Raw genomic sequence first — 19,259 nt, 5'->3', positions numbered from 1 at the left:
ACTTTAAAAAAAAGTATTTTAAAATCCTTTCAAATCCTTATTATTTGACCACACCCTCTTAGAATTCCCAGCCCTAACAACCGCCTTATAGCCGACAGATGAAAAGTCGGGATATCTATTCATCAGTTGGGATATATATTTCCAAAGAGGCATCATACAGTCTACACATTAAACATAACAATGATTTTCACATGCTCATTTTCTCTTCCTGCGTTAGTTAACTGGAGAAATTGAGTGCAGCAGCCTGTGACTTTTGGCGACAAGGGAAAAGGAAGACGGACTAGAAAGACATAGGATTTAGCTGTCATATATATCTTCTTTAAAGGGTGTCTCCAACCAGTAACCACCCCGTGGTCGACCTTATTCTAATCATGCCAATCCAAACCTTCAAATATATTAATGACTTATTTTTAGCTATTACTTCATTTTAACTTTATTTTGCTCTCTATAACTCAAAAGTCATCATTTTACTTCTTGAAACTTAAGGTTCGCTTTACTTTGCCTCCATTAAAACTCAATTTTGATCTCATTTTGCTCCTTCAAACTTGAAAGTCATCTTTATGAAACTCAAAATTTACTACACATTGCTTGGTTTATTAATTTCTTATGTGAATTTGATTTGGATGCATTAGACTAATCAATTTATTTTTTATTTTTTTAATCTCTTTAATTTCTTTTAAATTTAATATCGTTTGATTGTTTTAATATTAACTCATAAACATGTTGGACCCTTAAGTTTTAGGGATAAGTGAGAGTCCACAAGTCAAAGTGAAACGAATTTTAAGTTTTCAGGGAGCAAAGTGATAACTTTTGAGTTACAATTGGCAAAATAAAATTAAAATGGAGTTTTAAAAGGCGCAGCTAAAAAATTAAGCTTATATCAATTTCAAGATTCTTGTGAAATCTAATAATTTAATTTCAATTAATCCTTCATCTTGTTCAATTGGAGATATTTTTCAATATGCTGAAAATATGGTATACATTGTGTCAAAATATAAGTGGTTGAATTTTTTTTTTTTCTTCAAGTATTTAACCACTTGTATTATGACACTTGATATACCAAATTGTGTTTTCGACAGTGAAAAAAATCTCTTTTACAATTAGGGCCATCTCCCACTTTCTTCCTTGACCCCCATGATCTTTGGGCTTTTTATCCAATATGGTCCCTTATATTTGAAATCAGTAGAAGCGGTGTCTGAATTTGTCCACCATCAATCATTTTGGTCCTTCCTTGAAAAATCTCCATTAAATAAGAATAAAATGACAAAAATACCCTCAATTTTTGTCTAATCATTTTGGCCCGTTGTTTATTAAATTGAAAGTATTTTTGTCATTTGATCCTTATTTAACATAATTTTTCAAAAAATGATCAAAATGATTAATAATAGACAAACTCAAGGATCACTTTTATTGATTTTAAATCTCAAAGACCAAAATAATGAGTAATGCAAATCTCAGAGACTATTTTGACTAAAAAGCCTAACCTTTGCCTTTTGCCTCCACAAAATCTATTTTAACAAATTTGCGATATGCAGCAAGGCACTAATTAATCAAACCAAATCCATTTAACTTTAATAACACTTGCAAACTGCTGGTTTGGTGACTACCATGAACTTGCAGCCTAATAAAAAGAGGCAAAGTCTTATTATCTTATAGGTTTAGGGTTTAGGTACGATCACTAAACAATAGTAAGAACGGTAATTCTCGTACCATCACAAAACATCCCTGCACCTCTAACTGTGCGAGGATGTGTGACGGACACGCATCCTTACATTTAAACATGCCTACAACGACCACATCTACTCGCTATCTTATGGCTACAAAACTGTTCACTCCAAGGCGATACATCAGTCGGTAAATTAATTAGGACATAACAAAACTCAAACAGTGATGGTAATGCTTGTACCATTACAAAACGAGAGCATGCCCCCCACATTTATGTAGCAAGAAATCACGTACTCCTTCACAGTTCGTTATCAATGATATCCCGCATCATCTGCAACGGGATGAGCCCTTCAGTCCGGATGGCATCTTTACTCGAATCTGGACTGATAAATAACAATGTCGGCAATCCTCGTACCTGATTCAAAATGAAGCATTCTTTTTTCAGTTATTTGCCACTAAATTAATTCGTTGCTTTCAAACATAGATGTCATTCAAGCATAGATAATAAGAAAATTCCACCCAGTTTATCCACAATACTTATCACTGAGACTAACACAAAATCTCGTACGATGTAGAACTATCTTTCTACGAGCAAATCTAGCTACAGATGCATAAATTTGTAAGGCTCATAAAGATTATTAGATGCCAAAAATTACATAAAGAAATTTCAGGGCAACAAGGATGGCTTCAAAGCACGGAAGAAAAACAATTACCTGCATGTCGCGTGCAAATTCGTACTCATCATCTGTATCAACCTTTATAATTCGTACATTGCTCTCATACTCTACAGCGAGCTGTTATGGAAATTAAACGTTTTCAACGTTACTTCTATGTTTGCAAATCTCGGAAATCATCATTTGTCAGGTGCTTATATTATATAGACTTGCTGTATGAAACTTTTACAACCCTCTATAAAACTGCAACTTAAGTGAATATAACAAATTAGAGAAAATTAACAAATTTAGATACAAGGTGGAGTACTCTACATCAACCAAAAATATTTAAACCGCAAATCAAACTATCAACAAAATAGAAGAGTAACTTCAGTTGTGAAAGCATTTTGGTTTCCAGTGGTCTGTTAATCAAACCAACAGACGGCAATTAGGTCCACGATAGTCAAATGGCACTGAAACTTTACCATGTTTGTATCCCAAAAGAAACTAAATGTGAGAATCATAGAAAACGGCGAATAACCAATCCCTATAACCATACTGAATAATCATAGAAAACGGTGAATAATCCTCCGGTTCATTTCATGAGGAGAATCCTAGTCTACGAAAAGTAAAAAAGGGTTGCTAAATCATCTCTTTCTACAATCAAAACTAAAACATACGAGGGAGTGATTTAATGCTGGATCTAATTGTTCATTACTTCCTCCTCATCTTACCAAATTTTGTGCGTGTTTGATAAAGATACATACACGTTGCACAGTATGCAATCACATTCCGCGTAAAATGTTTTCAATCACCACAACAGACACAAAAGATTAGGAAGGAAGTGCTCGAAAGCTTCATATTTCAGTTCAGCATAATAGAAATCCTCCAACAAACTGTATGATATCGATATCAAAGTACAAATTTTTGGAATTTAACTAATATCTGAAATTTTAATACAAAGCACCACAGCATACCATTTCAAGTTCTTGAGCCATCAATATACAGGGTCCACACCATGTTGCAAAGAAATCAACAATAATGGGTACATCTCTGTCTCCTTTTACCAGTTCCTGGACCTCCTGGGCCGACACCTTCTTCTGCCCTCCCATACAAGAATTAATTAAGCTCAAATTTATAATTCCGGACGTATGAAGGAAGGAAATTAAATAAAACTCCAAACCCCAACTTGGTTTTCAAACAAAGCCTAATGAAAAGAAAATTTCCATACTTTCCCATTTCCCAAACAGAAGTAAAGCCCTGAAACTAAATTCAAACGTCCTAATTCTTCATTTTACTGCATTTTTCTCACCAAAAAGATAAATAATTTGGAAATACAAACCAACCCATCAAACCAATACCACTTTTAAGTAGGAAAAACTCATGAATTGAAGAAAAAAATAACCGACTTGTAATGGGTAATTAAAATGCTAAAGTAAACAAGCATTTGCAGGAATAACTTACCACAAGATAATCTTCTCTGACATGTTTACCATGAGGGGGGCTGCAAAGCAACTTTCTTTTCACTGTTGAGGGAGAAACGAGTGAGCTTTGGTGGTGGGTTTTCATGGAGGAGACAGAAAGAGGGAGGGAAGGCGGTGGGAGATGATATGGTAAGGCCACGGGAGAGTAGCTGTGGGTTTTGAAGCTAAAGCCATGGCTGTAGATAGGAGGAGGTGTTTGTGTTTGGAAGAGAGCCATTTTTTTTCTACAGAGCTCAAAGAGTAATCCGTTCTACACTATATGACTCGACTGTAATCCAAAATCCGAAACGAAATCAATAAATCCCAGCAGACAAACACGTTTAGATGCGGTTACTGGGCCCATTTGGGTTGGAGTGGTGTGAAGTCTATTTCGTTAACGGAGCCCATACAAAAGCCCATTTGTACAGTCCATAAGACGATTTGTAAATTCAACTCCTATGTGATGTTTACTTGAAATTGGAAAGTTATGTGATTTAAGTTTGGAGTGGAGGGTAAAAATCCTACCATTACGTTTAGTTCAACTCTCCTTCTCTAAGGGCCAGTTTAGGATTGCTATATTTTTTTAATAAATTGTTTCTGTTGTACTTTAAGAATACTAAATTAGGTCTAAGACCCCTTGATTCAGTAAATTCATGGTTATCTATTATTCGATTTACTTTTTCGATAGATAAAATAGTACAGACAAAAACTAAATGACCACTAACTGTTGAAGCTACCACTATTTACTTGGACCATGGGATCCAGGAGAATAAGACTGTAATTACTTACATAAAATGTTTACTTTCCATTAATTTGAATCCTGATTTTTCAAGCTGAATTACCGATTTAATATTTTTTGTCAATCATAATAAGTTTCATTAATATAAAATGCTAACAGAAAGAAGAATAAGTCCAGAGAGAAAAACAGTCCACAAGAATCAATAAAAGTGCATCCAAAACATAAAAGCGAATGCAAAGAACACATGACACTACTGTCATAACATTTGGGGAGGAAAGAGGCATAAAACCTAGACCCGAGACAAGCTCAAAGGGTGGACGAGAGGTTGCCACCGACTCCAATCATAGACCGAGGATGATGACTAAACCTTGTAGTCTTGTTTGCTATGGGTCACAACTGTTTTAATTCCATGTGTGATAACAAACGATTAAAAAGTCATGAATCAAAATAATATATAGGGATTTGGAATCACTCTAGTTTTCATTCCAAATAAGTTAGGAAGTGATTTTTACACACCATTTTTAGTTTCTCACACATCCCTCTTAATCTAAAGCCATCAGATTGAACAAATAACGCGAAATCAATAGTCAAGATTAAACAAAGATGCGTTAGAAGCTAAAAATAATGGGTGAAAATCACTTCCCATAAATAGATACGTATTATTTTCTGTCTATTTATCAACCAAAAAAAGGCATTCAACTGAAAACTCTTTTAACTTCGAGAATAGACTGTCACTATATTAGGAACTAATTAGTTCCTATAGCTAGGTTGTTATACCTACTTTCCATTTTTTTTTTCCTTTGTTTAGTTAGTGTTCTTGGGTAGACAATTAATTATATCAGAATAACACTACCAACTTTCATATTTATAATCCCAGCCTACATCACTTCAAAAACAATGACATATCACTGATTCATTTCGTTGATGAATCATGAGAAAGATCTTTCTTGTTACGTTTTACTATCTTTTGATGTTTATATCACATTTAGCATACTATCTGTCTACTTATGAAGTTGATCGTGGTCAGTGAACTTGTTCGGTGGATTTTCCATTTCCCAATCCATTGAAGGCATTAAATAATTCACTCAACTTATCAAATATGTCGCGCAATTGTAAAAAATAGATCACAACATTCCGAACCCCTTAGCTTGTTAGCTTCTCCTCAAACCTGTGAGATCCCCCATCTTGAACACTTACACTAGAGATCGTGATGACTTATGGAAACAACAATACTTAGGAGAAAGGAGAGTTTCGAATCCTGGACGCATGGTTGGAAACTCAACAACTTATTCACTAAGATACTAGATCACATGCAATGGAAACAACAATGTTAGATAACGAGCATGTGTTTGGCAAACAGCAAGTAACCGATGCAATGTAACCTTCTAGGTCTAAGCACTGATATTACTGGCTGAAAGAGAGAACGTGTAGATTACAATTGAGGTAAGATATGTTATTGTACGACAATAACTACTTCATTCGGATTATATTACATGTTAATCAGTCGACTCTCCCTCACTTTTGCTTCCGAAAGCTCTCCTTTCTTCTCTCTCAATATCCAATGCTACATAAATTCTGTACATACATATATATATTTATATCATACTCTCAAAGTTTCAACACTTTTCCTCAGTTAACTTCTTCCAATTCTCAATGAAGAATCAACCCCTTTGCCAACACCTGCTGCTGCAAACAGCCTTGCAATCTCCAACTGCGTGTTCGCAATAATTTCGGTGCGCTTGAGATCCATTTCTCCTCGCTTCGCCTCTGCCTCGGCTCTCATCCTCTCTATCTCCCTCATTGTATCCATTCTTGCTTGCTCTGATCTTACCACAACTTCTGCTAACCATCTTATGCTCTCTGCTACCTCTACTTCCTCCCGCCTCCGCCGCTTCTTTTTCTCGATTTTTCTCTTCATTCTCCTGGACCTTAGTTTTTCCTTGTCACTATAGAGAGCTGGTGTGCTACTGTCTACCTCCAAAGGGTTCTTGTCTGATGCATGATCTGATAATTTCATCCCCCCTCCATCTTCCTGCAGGTTAAATTAATTCAGTGAGACTTACATTTTACAATCTATCTTTTACATTATTTGAATGCAAATATTGGTTATATCAGTTGGTCAGAGCAGTATGCTGCCCCAAACAGAGTTCAATTTCCACTACCCTTTAGAAAATATGCAATTATATGATTCCTATGGGCCGGTGGCATTATTGTGGGATATATTTGGTTCTAATATCTTAATATACGAGTACTAAAAAATTGAAAACACAATCGTCTTCAACAAAATTTGAATGCTAAAAAACAATAACCTCAAGAAATAAGGCCTGTTTATTTATCTAATCTGAGAAATAAGTGAAAAATCAAATTATCAAAATATAATTAAAGGGAAATGGCTAAAAACAAGAACAAAATTTTAAAAAATAAAAACATAAAAAATAAAAAAAACAGGGGAGGGGGTGCCATGTAGACTGACCTTGGCCACCCTATGATCAACACCATTGGATCCAAAGGAATTCTGGGCAGTCCCCATAAGTGGAGGAGGAGCAGGAAGTGGTGGCGGCGGCGGTAGTGGCGCTGGACCCGATGGCTCCAATAGCATCAGAGGATGATTGTTCTGAGGGAGTGGGGGATGCAGTGGTAGTGGTGGCTGCAGCGAGGGAGGAACAGTTGCAGCAGCAGCGGCAGCAGCTGCCGCTGCTGCTGTTGGGGATGGTCCACTGCCACGTAACAAAAGATCAAGCCTAGGATACAGAGGCCAGGATGACCCATCAGCAGTGGCGGATTCAGAACGGTACCGTTTCTTCATGGACTCAATCTTGTTCTTGCACTGAGTCTGGGTCTTGGGAGCCTTGGTACAGTTGGCGCGTGATGATACGTGTGTCGCCACATCTTCCCAGTCATGGCCTTTGAGTTTGGCTCTGTTTCTGAGAGCCCATTTGGTCTCATAGGCTTCAAGGAGGGTAGAAACTGCCCCTTCACTCCACTCATCTCTTTTTAGCCTGTCACTGCCGCTGCCGCCGAGAGGAGGCTGTTGAGCAGGTTTTGATCTCGGAGGAGACTCTAATTCCTTGGTGGTTGTGGTGGTGTAATTGTTTGGGAGTAGAGATGTGCTTTCTTGGTTTGTTTCGTTGTCCATCTCTCTCTCTCCCCCTCTCTCTTTCTTTCTCTCTCTCTCTCTCTCTCTCCCCAAATGCTTGTACAAATTTTACCCTTTTGTGTAAGCTGCTAACATCTTCCTCCCATCAAACAAGTTTCAGCTCAAGGAATGGTAAAAGGAAAGGAGAACCACTAGCATGTTAGAGAGAAAAAGAAATAGCCAATAAAAAGTAAGAGAGAGAAAGGGGTGAGAACATATAGCACAAGTAGATAAGAGCGTTTATTTATGCACGTAAAATTTTCGAATATAGATGGCCTCTTATAAAGAGTCATTTCTCTTTAACTGTTAATCACCGTCTGATACATACACAAAAATAACTTTATGTAGTTAAGATCGGTAATTGTATCTAAGATCTTGCGTTCGAATCTTACATATATAAAGAGAGAGAAAAAGCCAGTGCTGACTAACATTAGAGGGAGATGAGGAGAAAGGGAAGGGAAAGAAGGGGAAAGGCTGAATGTAAGTGGGCAACCAAGTAAAACGGATCACTTTAGTCAAATTAGTTAATGATGGAACCTGTAAACTTTTCCTTTTCACTTTTGGGGGTGGAGTTATGTGATTGTGGGCATGTTTGTTTTATTGTTGTGGTTGGATTGTTTTGGCTGTTAGCGTTGATGTGAAGCCAACCAAGACATCCACTTGGCCTTCAGTAATCCTGAGAGAGTGAGAGAGTGAGAGACAGAGAGAGGGAGGGAGGGAGGGAGTGCAGTGGTGGTGATAGTGGTGGTGGTGGGTCAGTCACGTGGGTCTGTCACCCACTCCTCCATCCCAATCACCAATTCACCACCCAATATTATCAACCATCGATCTCCTTCTGCTCCTCCCCACCACCATCCAATATGCGACCGCCATTCAAACATAGCTTCCCCTTTTGTGCCCTCCTAATTTTGGCCTTTGCTTTATTTATGCCCTTTTTTTCTCTATAAACTTTTGGTGGATTCATCACCACTTGAGTAAGTAGTTGTGTTGTGATACCTTTTGGAGCAACGGCTTCGCTCTGCATCTATTTCTATTTGGCACCACATACTAAATCTGCCCGACCATTGTTGGTGGACTGGTCACTGGTGTGCCACACTGCCACTGCCACACCACGCCATGAAATTAAATTTGTTTGATTTGTTTAATTGTAGAATCGTTCCTTTGAGGGCATGTTTACTTTTACAAAAATAATAGAACGAATGAATCGGAAAAATAATAAAACGAATAAATCTGAACCATCAGTTATATCAAACAGAACCGAAATATGTAGGTAACTGAAAGTCGGTAAATAAGTCGGCCGGTTTGGTTGGTTTTCGGTTCAAGAAAATTCCACCCCTGCTAACATCTTCCTGAAAACTTTAAACAATTTTATTGTTAACAAATTATTTTGGTTCAATCTTTTTTACCCATATGATCAATTTCTCTTTTGCATATGCATACACACATGCAAAAGAGATTCTTCTCTCATCACTTGTAAGGCACTAATGTCTAGCCTCGTCATATCGACACTAGTGGTATATGTCTCTCGTCCGGTGATTGAAAAAACAAATTTTTCGTTCTCGATTGAGGCTAGTTTGGTCTTTCACCTAGCCAATGTGGCTAACCATATTTCTACTATTCTGTTCTCTCTTACAATTCAAGTTACAGCCAATCTACGTTTACAACCTCCAACTTGAATAAGGATTCTCAAGGCACATTGGGTAGCAACCTAAATACTGACAAGGTTATACTCGCTTAACCTTTGAATGGTTCTTGGCCAGCATGCTATTGATGCTCTTTTAACCCTGGGGGCTGGAACACGATTCATACAAAAATATTCTTCTACCATTATGATCATTTAAAAGATATTATTGTGATGAAACAAATCAAACAATTCAATCATTAATCGCCACACCAAATTACTAAATATGGTTTTAAAAAATGGTTTCTCTAGCATTTTCTAGTACTAGCCATCATGGCACAATTCAATTACCAATCAAATTCAGTAATTGGCAAAGGTCAATGCCTGTATTCAAATTGTGCAATGCTTGAGAAAACTATTGGTATGTAATAAAATGCTAATTTTGGTATGTAACAAACTATTATGACACACCGCTGGTACACTATACAATTTTAGGGTACGTTATAAAATACTAATTTGGTACATTATATAATTCCATGGTACGCTACATAATACTAATTTTAGTACATAACAAACCATTGGTACACTATATACTTTCAATTTGGGTTTGCTACATAACGTTAATTTTGATACGTTACAAACTACTGGTATGGTATATATTTTCAACATAGTACAATATAAATAAATAATTTTAAAATTAAAAAAAGTAAAAAAAAAAAAAAAAAAAAAGAAAAAAAAAAAGGAACTTGGGTACGATATAAATTGGTTATTTTGAGACGTTCCAATATGTTGGAAAGATGAAACGATTATTTCGATACATTTTGAATCCCTGAAAGTGATTGGCTTCTTTTTTTTTTTTTTTTTTTTTTTTTTGGAAAAGAAATGATAGTAAAATTTCATTACTTGATTACAATCTGAAAGAATCCACAACAATTACAAGAGTTGTCACATGAGTATAATCTCCAATGATCAAATAAATTGATCTGAAGGTAACTCACAACTAGAGTTAATAATAACCTCCTAATTGACAACCACAACCACACACGCACCAGTACAAGCATTTACGGTACAAACGAAATAGATTTCTACCGCAATCCATGTAATGTCATTGCTAGAACAAGCAAGTCCACATCAAAACCACCCCTTGGCAAAGCGAGGCCAGAATGTAAAACCAAGTCAAACAATTGGGGTCACATCAAACCACCGCTCACAAATTGGCCACATCACTCGCAAGCGAGACATTACCCGTTAGAAGCGGTACAAACAAACCTACACTGAAACTACACAAATTCGAGAAAACGAAATCCTCCGGTAGGCTTGATTTCATCGATTGACCCATCACCACCTGCAACTAGTGCGGTCCGCTGCAACCCGCAAGCCAAGACCGCCAGAGGAAGGCGTAGCCGCCATTAAACAGTCGAGAAGAGCCACAAAACACGAAAAAGCAAGCAATAGAGGGAGGATCTGACTAACCAACAACCAAAAACAGTAACCCAAACCGGCAAATCTAGCTCCAAAACAGGGGAGAAGCCCTGTACGGGAATAAATCTTGAGAAATAAGTCTGACACCTGCATCAGAGCTAGAAAAGTTGGGCGCCGACAAAATAATGGGGGAGAAAAAGTGTTGGGCAGCACTAAGGACCAGCAAGAAAGTAAGGGGGGTCGTGGAGAGAAAGGGGAGAACGTAAGGGTCTCCACGGTTGCGGAGGAGTGGACGCCGGGGCGAGGGGGCGAGGGGAGGAAGCGAACGATCTTGTACGAGCGTTTGTAAAATGGTGAGATATCCATACATCCCATTTTACTTTTCAAATAAATTTTTAATATTTGGCCGGCCGTTGGATCGGATGAATTAAAGAAGATCAACGAACAGAAATTAACAAGAAATGTGTGAGAAGTAATTTAGGATGTGTGAATAGCACACTTCTTGTAAAAATGAAATTCGGTAAAAACAAATGTACCTCCGCAATGGCACCTACCAATAGTTGTGATACAATATCATACTTTTATGAAATCAAATTTAATTCTGGGAGTGTTTATGTTCATTTTAAAACATAGCAACTATGTACGGATAAATTTACTTTTGCAATAGTACGTAGCAATTAGTCGTAATACCATAATTTTAAGTGTACTTAGTTTCATATTAAGCGTATATATACCAACAAACATACCTAAATAGTAAAAATAAAACTGAACGAATCAACTATGATATCTACGTAATTAATTGTACCAATTACTATTTTGTTCACAAATCAAATGTACCAAACATTAGCAACAAATCTACCGTGCGATAAACTTTCGGCTCCCCGAACAAACAATATCCATGAACGTATCCACACACTACACAAAAACCTTACAATAAAAAACTATGAAGTGTAAACATAGAGATTTGGATTCTAATATGTTTAGAAAATGAGTTGGCATGGAAGTTAAAAACATAAATTAAAAAGTGAAAAACATATTTCGCTAGAAGGAGGGGTCGAACCTCCGACCTTGTGGTTAACAGCCACACGCTCTAACCAACTGAGCTATTCCAGCTTCTTGGTGGCATGTTCCAGATTTTATTTTCATATAATATTTTATGTTAATCAAGACAAAGAAATTTACAACACCACTTATTTACTTTTTAACCCGCAAGTGAAAAGACACCTGACATACACTAATATATTAGTACCCAGATCCTATTCGGATATAAAAAATCTAAGCTTAAGGTTCAAATGATCCGGATCGTTGAAATTTGATCCAATAGTTACAAACAAGGGGTTTCTCTAAAAGTTATAATAATTGTAGCCATTGGATCAAATTTTAACGATCTGGATCATTTGATTCTCATACTCAGATTTTTTGGATCCATAGAGTATTTGGGTTCAATATATTAGACGTCGAAATTTTGACATTCTTAATCTAATTGTTTAAACACCGATATATCTCATACATCAAAGTGGATCGCTAAAAATCACCAAGGTAAGCAGACCTTGCATTGTGTTTGGTATATGGGTTAGTCTTGTCTCAATCATGAATTAAAATTGCAGAGGAGTTACATTAAAATTAAGAAACTTTAACGAAAAACTTTCGGTACCATTTACTTTAATTAAAAACCACATTTTTACACTAAAAAATCAATCATGGTACTATTCACTTTACCCTTTATTTTGTCATTTTTGTTAAAACTCAAAATTTTTAAGACATTTTCATTAGTTTTCCTTTAAAATTATGTTTTTTCTTTCCCAAACATTAAAATTAGGGTAAATTGGAGTAATGGTCTCTTAACTAAAAATCAATTATCATTGGCCCCTCAACTTATCAAAACGTGTAGCTATGGTCATTTTTGTCAATTTCGTCAGAATTTTGTCAAAATAAGTTATGTTGAAAATACCATTGTGACAATTAGGTTAAAGTTGAGGAACAATTTCTCTAATTGGATTAGAGTTGAGGGACCATTGGTGAGTTTTTAGTTGAGGGACCATAACTGCACGTTTTGATGAGTTGAGGGACCAACAGTAATGGATTTTTAGTTAAGGGGCCATTCCTCAAATTGAGTTAAAGTTGAGAGATCGTTGCTACAATGTACTCTTAAAATTATGTTGATGTACAGGTTAATTGTCATTAATTTATGCACGGCAAAGATAAGCATAATGTTGGGTGTTCGCTAAAGACGATTAGAGCCAAGAATTCGACAATAATTATGTACACACCATTGCTATAAAGCAATCCTATATTTACACATGATCTTAAAAGAAAAAAAACTCTCTCATACAAACTTAAAACAACTTGTATAGTCACCATAAGAGGTAAGATAATACCCTTATGTACAATTAGTGCCGAAGTTAAAATTTTAGCTTAGAAGAGGCTTAAAAGTCTCAATTTGAAACACTTTCTTAATCTTATAAAAATTACTCTCTCGTGTGATGACTAACTGATCACTGTCGTTTGGGTCTGGTATGATATTATCCTTATCATCCTCTTCCTTAAACTGAAATCCCAAGCCTCTTTGAGTTCCATCCTCTCTCCCTCATCCTCATAGCTCACAAGAAACGAATTGCCTGAACTCCATAGAAGCCACCAACCTCAAATCAAATCTAATGAAAAACAATTAAAGTAAAAATGTTGGATTGGGGCTCTGAGTCTACGAAAAAACCTTAAAATGATCATAAGCATTGCACTAAACTTTTCTATGTAAAAAAAAAAAAAAAAAAAAAAAAAGAAAAAAAAAGAGAAGTCATAATGGGCCTTGGACAATCCTTAACTCTTTATGGCTCTACCTCTGTATTGAATTAATGTGGTATTAGTTCTAGCTACTTAGAACTAAGGTCTAGTAATATTTATCTTCATTTGTAAATAAGATATCTTATGTCCAAATTTTATAAATAACAAGTTAGTAATCAGCATTGCACTAAACTTTTCTATGTAAAAAAAAAAAAAAAAAAAAAAAAAAAAAGAGAAGTCATGATGGGCCTTGGACAATCCTTAACTCTTTATGGCTCTACCTCTGTATTGAATTAATGTGGTTTTAGTTCTAGCTATTTAGCACTAAAGTCTAGTAATATTTATCTTCATTTGTAAATAAGATATCTTATGTCCAAATTTTATAAATAACAAGTTAGTAATCAATTTCTTCCTCCCTCCCTCCACTCTTTAGCGTAAACATATTGTCGTATAGAAAATTATTAATTGTGTACAAGGGTTTCTTTGGTGTGAGCACACAAATTTAATGTCTAATGAAATAAGTACCCGTGTGCTAAGAGAGAGCATAAGACGAATTTGCTCTTAAATCGTATATTGTCAAAAGTAGCACTACGCATCAGTGGGAATTTTTCCAACACTTTCTAGCCTTTTTTATTTTAATTTTTTTGTTTGGGAGAAAAGTCAAAGAAATAAAATCAAGATAACCGAAAGTGCAAAGCCTATATCATCCTGAAGAATTAAAAAAAATGTGCTTAATACAACAAGAGAAATTGGTGAGCTTTCAGGACATTGAGTGAGTGACGTATAGTCTAATTGAATTCGAGTAGACTTAAGAAAGAAACTGATCAACTTAATTAAACTTAAGACAATGATGAGGGCAAAGATTAGACTGGCTAATGACAATTATGGGATAAAGTTGGTTCTTGTAAAAAAATCTTCACAAATTAAGTACCCGTTAATTTCATGTTCCAATAGATTATTTATTGAAAGGGGTGTGCTATCCACACATCCCTTATTAATTTCTGTCTGTTGATCTTCCTCAATTCATCTGATCTGACGGCTGAAAATTAGAAGAGTGTGTGAAAAGTAAAAAGGGGTGTATGGATATCACACCCTTTATTGAAATTAGATATATAGTTCATGTATTCTGACCCACATATGCTTCAACGGTTCAAAAATTGTCCGAAATTATTGACTGCATCATGCCTCATTTTTACAAGGAGTATGATCATCTCCCCTCTTTTTTTCTTCTTCTTCTCTCACATCCTATTTGAACGGTTACGATAAAGTCACGTTAACACTCTTTTGTTGACTCCTTTATAGAGAGAAAACGATAGTGTGAAAATTGTGAGAGAAAGGAGATGGAAGATGATGAAAATTTAAAGGGAGAATTGGAGGGGAGAGAATCAAACTTTTAAAAAAAATAAAAAATAAAAATTGAAGTTTTTGAAAGGTTTCGGAATTCTAGTTATTTTTTTAGTGTAGTGCAACCATTAAGAAGCAAAATCTTTACAGCTAATGTCCATAAGCTAATTTTGGGCATCCAACTTAATTCTTAATGTGTCTGGTTACATGTGGTGCCGACATTTGCAAGGTAGACGATTCTGTTTGACTCTTACGTATATTAGTTGCCCTCAAGGTTTTGTTTTTTTTTGTTTTTTTTTTTTTCCCTCAAAAAAAGATCCTGAAAAGGTAAACTAACATTTACTTTTTCGACAAAAATAAATAAAAATAAAAATCAATCTATCATTCACTTTTACCGATTAAGTTGCAACTTCCGGCATTGCAATTTTAGTTATATCTTTTACCATCCAGACATTGCTACCAGACACTTCAGACCCAATTTGTAGATAAAATTAAAAAATAATAATACAAATTTGATTTGTTTTCTTATGATTAAGAATACGTTTAATTTGCGAAAAACAAATAACGATAGAATGTTGCAGACTTTCGGAAGACAGCACCTACACATACATTCAAACCAGCACCATTTCTCCATGGTAAATGCTCAAGCAGGCAGCTTCTCTATATAAGGTTGCAGTCTAGCACACATAAATCTCTTTAGAGTCAGAAGAAGAAGATTGAAAACATGATTCATTGTCTGCATCAACTTATAAACAAGTTGAAGATGTTTATTTTTGTTTGTTTCAGTTAAATTTTAGTTATGTTGTCATAATTCCGTTTTTATTTGTTGTTATATAGTAGGGCATTTTGTTGTTTATTTATCTTATAATTAATTAATAAGCAACAAAAGTGCTACTTTGGTTCGTCAACTATTTGAAAGTTTCTATGTTTGATGCAGGCCGCCCTTCTGGCACCCTAACATTCATTTTTTGTCGATGATGAGTTTGCATTATTGGAGTTTGGTTTAAATTTGAGCCTAACCTAATGAAATGGACTTATGTAAACATGTGTCGTCTTTGTTAGGAGATTTAAGATGCATGTATGATCTTTAACTCATGCATATTGTATGTAACGTGGTTTTGTTTCCTAACTCACATGCATATTTTATGTAACGTGGTTTTGTTTCCTATATATGGTCCCATATCATTTGGAGTATGTGGGTTCAATTCATAAGGATTGTATTTGTAAGTTGTCCAAAGAGGTGCACAATCGTATTTAGAACTCCTATATGTTTTACCAACTCCGTAGTGAAAGACAAATTAAAAGCCTCACTCTGTTTTTGGATTTTCTTTTTCACCTTGTCTTTATTGCATGTTTGTAAATAGACACGGCATTTTATAAGATGTTGGAGTAAACTAAATAATTGGAGAGGTGAATAAGTTAGGATTTCACATATCCAATATAATATTTTTACCACATAAAGCTTTTGGACTTTATATTACTTATAAGCCATAAGTGATAATAGAACGGAAGTAAAAAATTGAAATGTGATAGGAGCATATTTATGCAACTTTGTTAGCTTGTTTCTTTGCATTTAGTAAGTTAGTTTCTATTTATTAGAGTGTTTTAAGCCGTTTTCGTGTGTTTGTAGGTCCAAATGGCAAAGTTGGCAAGAAATGGCATTTTGGAGCGTTCTAGAGCAGTTTTGGACTTGTAATGGATAGCACATGCATGGAGCGAGGTGGATGGACGTTTTTGAAGTTCAAATGAGGCTATGAATGTGCTAAAGAGATGGGGAAACTAATTCAAGACACAGAAGATAAGGAATTAGATAAAGGGAAGGAACATTATCCAAACTAACTTTATCTTATCTTACCTCATCTTAATCCTATTCTACCTAAATTCCAGTTGCAAGGGGAAATTATTTTCAGATTAGGGCACTTAAAAACTTGGTTCTAGAAGCCACACCCTTTTCCTTTCTGCTAGGAACCTGCCGAATATTCTAGTCCTTATCCTCCCTGGTTTCTGCCTTACAATTAGCCTTTTCCGTGTGGGATTGGAGTGCCAAATCCTTCTCCAAAACAACTTTTGTGCCGTGCCCTCAGCTTATAAATACAATCAAGGGTGTTGCATAATAAAAATTAAAATAGAAACACACCACACACAAGAGTTGGATTTTCAGAGAATAAACACTTAGTGCCGTAGCTTGAAAGGAAGGAGAGCTTGGAGCCATGCCTGCCATCCAAGGCCTTTGGATTGTTGCAGCGTTTCTAGGTGTATTATGTCTTTAGTTTTTAGTTCAATGTTTGTTTTCATTTGGTTTTCAGTTATGATAGACATGTGGAACTAATTTCGTTTTAGTTAGAGGTGAATTCAAAGCCATGAACATATGTGTGATATGAATTGATTACATCCAGTTATTGTTTCATAAATCATGACTGCAATTTACTTATTTGTTTGATTGATAACTTATTCTTGTATGTTGATTAAGGAGGCCTACTTAGTTTGCATGCATGAATTTGATGCTAAAATATAAGGGAATTTCACCAAATAGTTATGAACTTATATTTATAAGTATTGGAAATCACTAGTCATGATTGTGTTAAGTAAATTTCTGGTAGGAGTATCATGCTTTTCATAGTTATGAATGTCATGTCAATGCTTATGATTTTCATAGAACTTAATGATCTTTAATATGTATCTCTATCATGCAATTCATATAGGGAATTTGATAAGAATAATTTGATTGCGTCACTGAGTCCAATTCAATGAAGTTAGGAAAATCTGATGGTTAATTTGTGCAGTTCATGATTAACTTGAGGCATTGTCATTCATAGTTTATAGGAATAGTAATTGGAGATCGATTTGTGTTGCATATGTGTCATGTGTGGAGAAGGACCCTCTAGCTAGCCTTTCACCCCCTTCATTCACCCTAATTTAGTATCAATTAGTTTGTTTTCTGCAAGTTACTTAGTTTTAGTTTTAAATTTCATTCAAACCTATCCCCCATTAGTGTTTTGAGTCAAGTTAAGTCTAGAATTCATCCAAATCACCCTTTAGTTCCTGTTTTGAGTCAATTTGTTTGTTTTGCGCTGCTTTGAGTCAGTCTAGTCAGTTTTGAGTTATTAGAGTCTAATTTGTGTTGATTAGCATCCCTTCTAATCCCCGGCTTAAAACGATCCCTACTTACGTATACTATAATTGTCTAAAAAATGTTTAATTTGTGTGTTAGTTTTTACCACATCAAAATGGAAGTAAAAAACCGCTAGAAGGAGGGCTTAAACCTCTGATGTTATGGTTAAGGGCCACACACTGTAGCTAACTGAGCTATTCCAGCTTGTTAATGATGTATTCCATATTTTTATTTATATTATTATATTGCAATAAGAATAAGAAATTTACCACAATACTCATTTACTTTTTAATTGACAATGCAAGTGAAAATCCTTCAATGCATTGGCCTATGATATGCACTAATGTATCAGATGATTAAATTTTGACATTTTTAATTTATTCATTTAAATACCGGTACATCTCATACACCAGTGTATCATTAAAAATCTTCAAGGCAAGCATAGCTAGAGACGATTAAACCCAAAAAGTCGACAATTCTCAATTTTGACATTTTCAATTTATGTGTTTGCCAAATGACGATTAAAGCCAAAAAGTCAACAATACTTATGCACACCTATTGCTATAAAACAAAAGAAAATTAATAAAAATGACTTCAAATCTTTGCAATTTAATAAAAAATCATCTACTAACTTTATTTAATGAAAAAGATAAAAGAACTATTAAAAAATAAACAATAACAACAACAAAATAAAAAACCCAACTTGCACTAGGCGCATCCCCCTTTTCCACTCTACTTTTTTTTCATTTTTTTTTTCCCGCTTAGAATAAGAAAAAGCCTTCAAATTGAATTACATTCCCCAGTTTTATTTTTGTGTTGTTTTCCAATAGTAGTCAAGATGACAAGAGATTTTTCAATGTGCCCGGAACACAAAGTGGTACACCGCGCATTTTTATACAAGTTGTGAGATTCTTGTGTTAAAAAATTAATAACATAAAAAATAAAATTTCCCACCATTTACATAATAACACTTGGTGTACCATTTGTGTTACGAGCACAAGAAATAATTTCTCCAAGAAGACACCTAAGCTCAAGAAATTGAATAGAGAGCTACACTTATTATTGTAGGTATGTAAAAAATGTGAGGAAATTTTAATTTGGTAAATGAAAACAACGTTTTAAATATAATTATTGAGAATATAATCTTCTCAAGGTTTTGATCTAAAAGATCACTTCTGGGTTCATCGTTTTTTGCGCAAGTGATGCTTTTACAGGACCAAAAATGATCGAAATTTCAAACCTTATGAAACTGAACAAAAAATTAAACACTATTTATAAAACTTAACCAATAAGTAGACATTATTCATGAAACTAGACCAATAT

The 19,259-nt window shown here is 35.0% G+C and overlaps 2 protein-coding genes and 1 non-coding gene across 4 annotated transcripts; all 3 read right to left on the bottom strand.

Annotated features, from left to right (window-relative positions):
• Nucleotides 1-1,622: 1,622 nt before the first annotated feature.
• LOC125478191 (thioredoxin-like protein CITRX, chloroplastic) lies at nt 1,623-4,078 on the bottom strand. Of its 2 annotated transcripts, XM_048586018.1 has the most exons (4): nt 3,783-4,078; nt 3,296-3,418; nt 2,379-2,459; nt 1,623-2,080 (listed from the first exon to the last, which is right to left on the bottom strand). In XM_048586018.1, the coding sequence occupies exons 1-4, from the start codon at nt 4,017-4,019 to the stop codon at nt 1,964-1,966; spliced, it is 558 nt and encodes a 185-aa protein (XP_048441975.1). In that variant the 5' UTR covers nt 4,020-4,078; the 3' UTR covers nt 1,623-1,963. The 2 variants fall into 2 exon arrangements, with proteins under 2 accessions (XP_048441975.1, XP_048441976.1); XM_048586019.1 differs by lacking the exon at nt 2,379-2,459.
• A 1,849-nt stretch (nt 4,079-5,927) lies between these two features.
• LOC125478173 (trihelix transcription factor ASIL2-like) lies at nt 5,928-8,061 on the bottom strand. The gene is made up of 2 exons (XM_048585947.1): nt 6,994-8,061; nt 5,928-6,552 (listed from the first exon to the last, which is right to left on the bottom strand). Exons 1-2 carry the CDS (start codon nt 7,654-7,656, stop codon nt 6,154-6,156), a joined length of 1,062 nt encoding a protein of 353 aa, XP_048441904.1. The 5' UTR covers nt 7,657-8,061; the 3' UTR covers nt 5,928-6,153.
• A 3,677-nt stretch (nt 8,062-11,738) lies between these two features.
• On the bottom strand, nt 11,739-11,812 carry TRNAN-GUU. Its single transcript has one exon. It is a non-coding gene; the product is annotated as a tRNA-Asn (tRNA).
• Between the last annotated feature and the right edge of the window lie 7,447 nt (nt 11,813-19,259).

The sequence above is a fragment of a genome, unplaced genomic scaffold (genome assembly GCF_019419815.1).
Source record: "Pyrus x bretschneideri cultivar Hongxiangsu unplaced genomic scaffold, Pyrus_bretschneideri_v1 Contig24, whole genome shotgun sequence".
NCBI classification, from domain to species: Eukaryota; Viridiplantae; Streptophyta; class Magnoliopsida; order Rosales; family Rosaceae; genus Pyrus; species Pyrus x bretschneideri.
The sequence above is the reverse complement of the archived record's forward strand: the minus strand, read 5'-3'. Positions and strand labels throughout refer to the sequence as shown.

Excerpts from the sequence above, each read along its gene's own strand:
- LOC125478173 (XM_048585947.1), bottom strand. The coding sequence starts at position 7,656 with ATGGACAACGAAACAAACCAAGAAAGCACATCTCTACTCCCAAACAAT. Across the intron at positions 6,553-6,993 it reads TTGATCATAGGGTGGCCAAG|GAAGATGGAGGGGGGATGAA; the intron begins GTCAGTCTACAT and ends TTTAACCTGCAG.
- LOC125478191 (XM_048586018.1), bottom strand. The coding sequence starts at position 4,019 with ATGGCTCTCTTCCAAACACAAACACCTCCTCCTATCTACAGCCATGGC. Across the intron at positions 2,460-3,295 it reads TGGCTCAAGAACTTGAAATG|CTCGCTGTAGAGTATGAGAG; the intron begins GTATGCTGTGGT and ends TTTCCATAACAG. Across the intron at positions 2,081-2,378 it reads AATTTGCACGCGACATGCAG|GTACGAGGATTGCCGACATT; the intron begins GTAATTGTTTTT and ends ATTTTGAATCAG.